Source organism: Limulus polyphemus, unplaced genomic scaffold (assembly GCF_000517525.1).
Source record: "Limulus polyphemus unplaced genomic scaffold, Limulus_polyphemus-2.1.2 Scaffold3455, whole genome shotgun sequence".
Classification (NCBI taxonomy): domain Eukaryota; kingdom Metazoa; phylum Arthropoda; class Merostomata; order Xiphosura; family Limulidae; genus Limulus; species Limulus polyphemus.
Genome location: NW_013669065.1, coordinates 62,016 through 67,314, shown reverse-complemented (window position 1 = coordinate 67,314; position 5,299 = coordinate 62,016). Strand labels below are relative to the sequence as shown.

The 5,299-nt window shown below is 33.0% G+C and overlaps 2 protein-coding genes across 3 annotated transcripts in view; both read right to left on the bottom strand.

Annotated features, from left to right (window-relative positions):
- Nucleotides 1-3,102, bottom strand: part of LOC106469380 (ankyrin repeat domain-containing protein 50-like) — a 24,692-nt gene extending 21,590 nt beyond the window's left edge. Inside the window, exon 1 of the mRNA XM_022397885.1 lies at nucleotides 3,048-3,102. The gene's annotated coding sequence lies outside the window, so the exon portion shown is untranslated. The remainder of the gene's footprint in view (nucleotides 1-3,047) is intronic.
- The window catches only part of LOC106469379 (protein arginine N-methyltransferase 9-like), a 10,535-nt gene continuing 8,126 nt past the window's right edge, over nucleotides 2,891-5,299 (bottom strand). Inside the window, exons 4-7 of one of the 2 annotated variants that reach the window (XM_022397886.1) lie at nucleotides 4,682-4,919; nucleotides 3,790-4,420; nucleotides 3,001-3,204; nucleotides 2,891-2,907 (exon numbers count right to left, since the gene is read on the bottom strand). In XM_022397886.1, the coding sequence (XP_022253594.1) occupies nucleotides 3,030-3,204; nucleotides 3,790-4,420; nucleotides 4,682-4,919 (1,044 nt within the window). In that variant the 3' untranslated portion in view covers nucleotides 2,891-2,907; nucleotides 3,001-3,029. The other variant, XM_022397887.1, reaches the window with a different exon arrangement.

Sequence of the window (5,299 nt, the reverse complement as noted above, 5' to 3'; positions counted from 1 at the left end):
CAGTTTAAACATTCGTTTTGTTAAACCTCAGTTAGGATCAACACAGTTTAAACATTCGTTTTGTTAAACCTCAGTTAGGATCAACACAGTTTAAACATTTGTTTTACTAAACCTCAGATTTTGCAAACAGATTTCTTGGTGTGCCTTATAAAAGTTATTTCATCTTTCACTGCTGAAAACATCTAGAACTGTTAAGATTTCACACATCTAATATAAGCCCACTCCACAATATTCAATACTGTTGAAATGTTGTTGTTTGGTTCATGGGTTCTTTTAAATTATATGGTAAAAATAATTCAATGTCCAGTCCATGTAATAATAACAAATACATTTTATTTCCTCCGTAATGTATATTTACAGACTTGTAAACTTTGTAACTTGTTGTAGGCTTACACTTACAGTTATGCTATCTGCACTAAACTAATATAAAAATCAACTTAATTGTACAAATCTAGCAGCTAGGAAACAACTCTCCAACTCCTTGATGCTTCACTGACCATATATTTATAATCTAATCCTTGTTCTTCATATTTTGCAAAGCCTCTTGTTCATTAATATTCCTGAACATTCTAGGACTAACACATGATCTTAATGTGATACATCCTCCAGCAAACATACAAGTTACAACATTAAAAATACAGCTTATAACAATATATTTCTAACAATAATTTCCAGTTACAGGATTACAATGTTTTGTACTGTGAGAAAAACGTGAAAGTTCATAAACAATGAAGCCATCAGTCTGATTACCATTTGTTACAAGTTTTCACCTTAACAAGGAGGGAAAATCAGGTATTGAACCAGTAATTTAGCTATAATGAATTAATTATGTGATGAGTAACTCGAGTTGATTTAGAAAAATATACGGAGCTTAGTCAGTAAGTGACATCAATTAATTTATTTAAAATAGAATTAGTTGTTGTATCCATACTCAGGTCTTTATTGGAAATTATAAAGCACCCTGTACTGTTTATTTCAACTATTTGATGAACACATAAATCCTGTTTTGTGAAACAATTCAACTCAATTGGAAACCAACCATTTCTTATGACTGAAACATTCTGTACTCCACAGAGAATTATAGTTTGTTTTACCCAAAGTACAGGCCATCCACCTCAACTTGCTAGCTTTTAAAAAGGAATCAGATGAAGATATTTTTATGAATGTACTTTGTTTTTAAATCAGACACAGTTTTTCTATAACATAAAAATAATCCAAAATTTTAGAACATATTCTAAATGCTGATTTCTTTCTTTCTCTAAGTCTAAAAAATGTTCTTCCACAAAAGACCCAAATGTTTAGAATTATCACATATTATTCAAATGTTCAGACCTCATTTGGAGATACATACTTATAATAATAGGTGAAAATCCAACTGTACTCTTTAAAAAAATGCATCAAAACTGTTATGTTTTATGACTTTCTTACCGTGACATCTTAAAACAATATTTAATGAGGTTTCAGTATTTTTAGTAACTTGTAAGATAACCCACACCTTTTATTATTTAGTTTCATATGTAAAGAAGTACATGAGGTCTCTTCATCAACTGTTTCTTACACATTTTCTTCAAAAGGATACAGTGAAAAATCTTCGAGGCCAACTGCATTCGAAACCAAACTTCACAGTTTTGTACTTAGAATGTTTCGTGAATTTCATCCTAGACAGTAAATCAGTTTCTCCTTATGCAGTTCCAGGTCTAACTGTATAAGAAACACTGCCTTTTACTGTTGCACATACAAAATTTAAACCTATGTGATCCACAGATCAAAGTCCCCCCTCAACCAACAGTAACAAACCTATGTGATCCACAGATCAAAGTCCCTCCTCGACCAACAGTAACAAACCTATGTGATCCACAGATCAAAGTCCCTCCTCGACCAACAGTAACAAATCTATGTGATCCACAGATCAAAATCACTCCTCGACCAACAGTAACAAACCTATGTGATCCACAGATCAAAGTCCCCTCTCGACCAACTGTAACAAACCTATGTGATCCACAGATCAAAGTCCTCCCTCGACCAACTGTAACAAACATGTAGTATTTCACCTCTGGTTACTTGTTTTTCTTCTTGTACAATACAAGCACTCTGGAGCCAATGAGTTCTGATGTCCGATGTCCAAACGTGCTGACCGTTAGGGTATTCCAGAGAAAACCAAAAAGGAATGCCATGAACCATGCCAGGCGAGGTCACTGTCACCTTGTGCTCACCAGCAAGGTTAGGTTCAACTTGACCCAAATGAATATCAAAAAGAAGTAAGTCATCTGTTAGTCTGGTGTGATGCAGGGTGTGAAGATCAACATCTTGGTGTATTCTTGTCTATAAAAAAACATTACTTATAAAATTGTTGTTTTGAATGACCAGTAATTATTTTAGTATAAAGAAGTACTACCAAGTTAAATCAGTGATAACTTAGTAAACTTATTAAATGTAAGTAACAAACAGAGAGCTTTGTATTAGCTATATTAAAAAATGTTGGCAATGTTTTGGTTATTTCAGCTACTGCACAACACTACACTTACTGTGGCAGTACTAAAGTACAACAGTGCACACTTTTACTACAATAACTTACAAACCTTGAATGTACAAACAGATTCATCTTTTACTACAATAACTTACAAACCTTGAATGTACAAACAGATTCATCTTTTACTACAATAACTTACAAACCTTGAATGTATTAACAGATTCATCTTTTACTACAATAACTTACAAACCTTGAATGTACAAACAGATTCATCTTTTACTGGAATAACTTACAAACCTTGAATGTACAAACAAATTCATCTTTACTACAATAACTTACAAACCTTGAATGTATTAACATATTCATCTTTTACTGGAATAACTTACAAACCATGAATGTACAAACAGATTCATCTTTTACTACAATAACTTACAAACCTTGAATGTACAAACAGATTCATCTTTTACTGGAATAACTTACAAACCTTGAATGTACAAACAAATTCATCTTTACTACAATAACTTACAAACCTTGAACGTACAAACAGATTCATCTTTTACTAGAATATTGTACATACCGTAAAAGTATTAATGAATTGTGAAATCTTCAAACCAAGAGTCCTTTCATCACCAGCCACTTTTGCTTGTTCCATCAACTCCCAGCTCTCAATGACAGAACAATATACATGTATTTTACATGGTAACAATACAGTAGCTGAACTTAAACAGGAAAACCTATAAACAAGAACAGTGTACATGTAATTTACATGGTAACAATACAGTATCAGTACTCAAACAGTAAAATCTATAAACAAGAACAATATACATGTAATTTACATGGTAACAATACAGTATCAGTACTCAAACAGTAAAAACCTATAAACAAGAACAATATACATGTAATTTACATGGTAACAATACAGTATCAGTACTCAAACAGTAAAACCTATAAACAAGAACAATATACATGTATTTTACATGGTAACAATACAGTAGCTGAACTCAAACAGTAAAACCTATAAACAAGAAAAATATACATGTAATTTACATGGTAACAATACAGTATCAGTACTCAAACAGTAAAACCTATAAAGAAGAACAATATACGTGTAATTTACATGGTAACAATAAAGTAGCTGAACTCAAACACATACATAAATATTATACACTGTTGTCAAGAACCTAAAAATAAACAAAATTTATTTCTAATATACATCAATATTATAAAGAGCTGGAAAATAAACACCACCTTCTAATGTACATAATATTTATATTATGATACTATAGTAATGAAGAGAACATGTACCCACTCTACCTTACCTTAAAATTGCAATATTGTGAAGAACCTGAAAGTTGGGTAGTCCCGACATCTCCACTATATTGGATATAAAGACATCTGGATGAACAGACTGACTATGTAGGTGTTCCACAGAAGTGAAGAGCAGCTTATCTAGTGGAATATCCAAGATCTTGGCTAACCGAATAACTGTGCATTTTTCCTTGACACACGTTAGCATCACTCGTCGTGCTCCCAGTTTTGCTGCTACGAGTCCCACGTATGGGAAGTTACACATATCTATCAGTGTACCCAGTGCTCCCTGTCTTGCCATGTCCGAGATGATCTCAAACTGTAGGGTGTTAGTTATATTGTCATTCAGCAACCTCAGCACCTCCGAGTTCACTTCAATAGTAGGTTTATTTAAGCGATCCATATTTAGAGGTTTGGTCATATTAACGTTTAAGTTTTTCTGCTGATTAGGGTCTGTTAAATGTTTCTGTGCTTTAGTTTCTCGAGCACTGATTAAAGAGTCTAATCTATTATTTAGAGGTTGAACAAAACTCGTTTCTTGCTTCACAGGGGGAAGAACTTGAGAACAGTAAAGCTGTAAGTATTCGTGACAAACAGCCGATACGACGACACTACTTCCTTCTTCAATATCCCGTGAATCAACTGGAAACAGACATGTGTAAGAAATTAATCCCACTACAATAAAAGTTCAAACATGACAGTTAGATAAACAGATTAACTATGATTTTCAGATGTAAGTTTAGAAATCAAATTTAGTGCTTACAGTGCTTTCCGATGATAAGATATGAAACTACTTTCTGTGAACGCAGTTACCTTAATGAGATAAAATTAGAAACACACTTATTAAGGTTTTTAGAACCTAACACCAAAATACTGCATTATCTATAAAACGATACTCCTTACTGGTCTGTGAAATTGTTCTTAACGTAAGTCGGTAACATGAACATAATATTCTACCATCAGAGGGGGACACAGGAAACACAGCTTGTTCCCAGCAACTGCCAGAGTCTGGACTGCTAGATAGAGAGATGTCCCGATACAGTGTCAGTACAAACCACATTACAACTGCATCCAGTTGGCCACTCTTCACACATTTCACACACTGTTTTGTCTCTACACCACACAAGAGCCGTTCAATTTCCTGTACAAAATGTAAGGAAACTACAAAATCAACATAGACAAGAGCTACGTAGATTACATGTTAAAAAAGTTAAACAAAATCAACATAGACAAGAGCTATGTAGATTACATGTTAAAAAAGTTAAACAAAATCAACATAGACAAGAGCTATGGAGATCACATGTTAAAAAAGTTAAACAAAGTCAATATAGACAAGAGCTATGGAGATCACATGTTAAAAAAGTTAAACAAAGTCAACATAGACAAGAGCTACGTAGATTACATGTTAAAAAAGTTAAACAAAATCAACATAGACAAGAGCTATGGAGATCACATGTTAAAAAAGTTAAACAAAATCAACATAGACAAGAGCTATGGAGATCACATGTTAAAAAAGTTAAA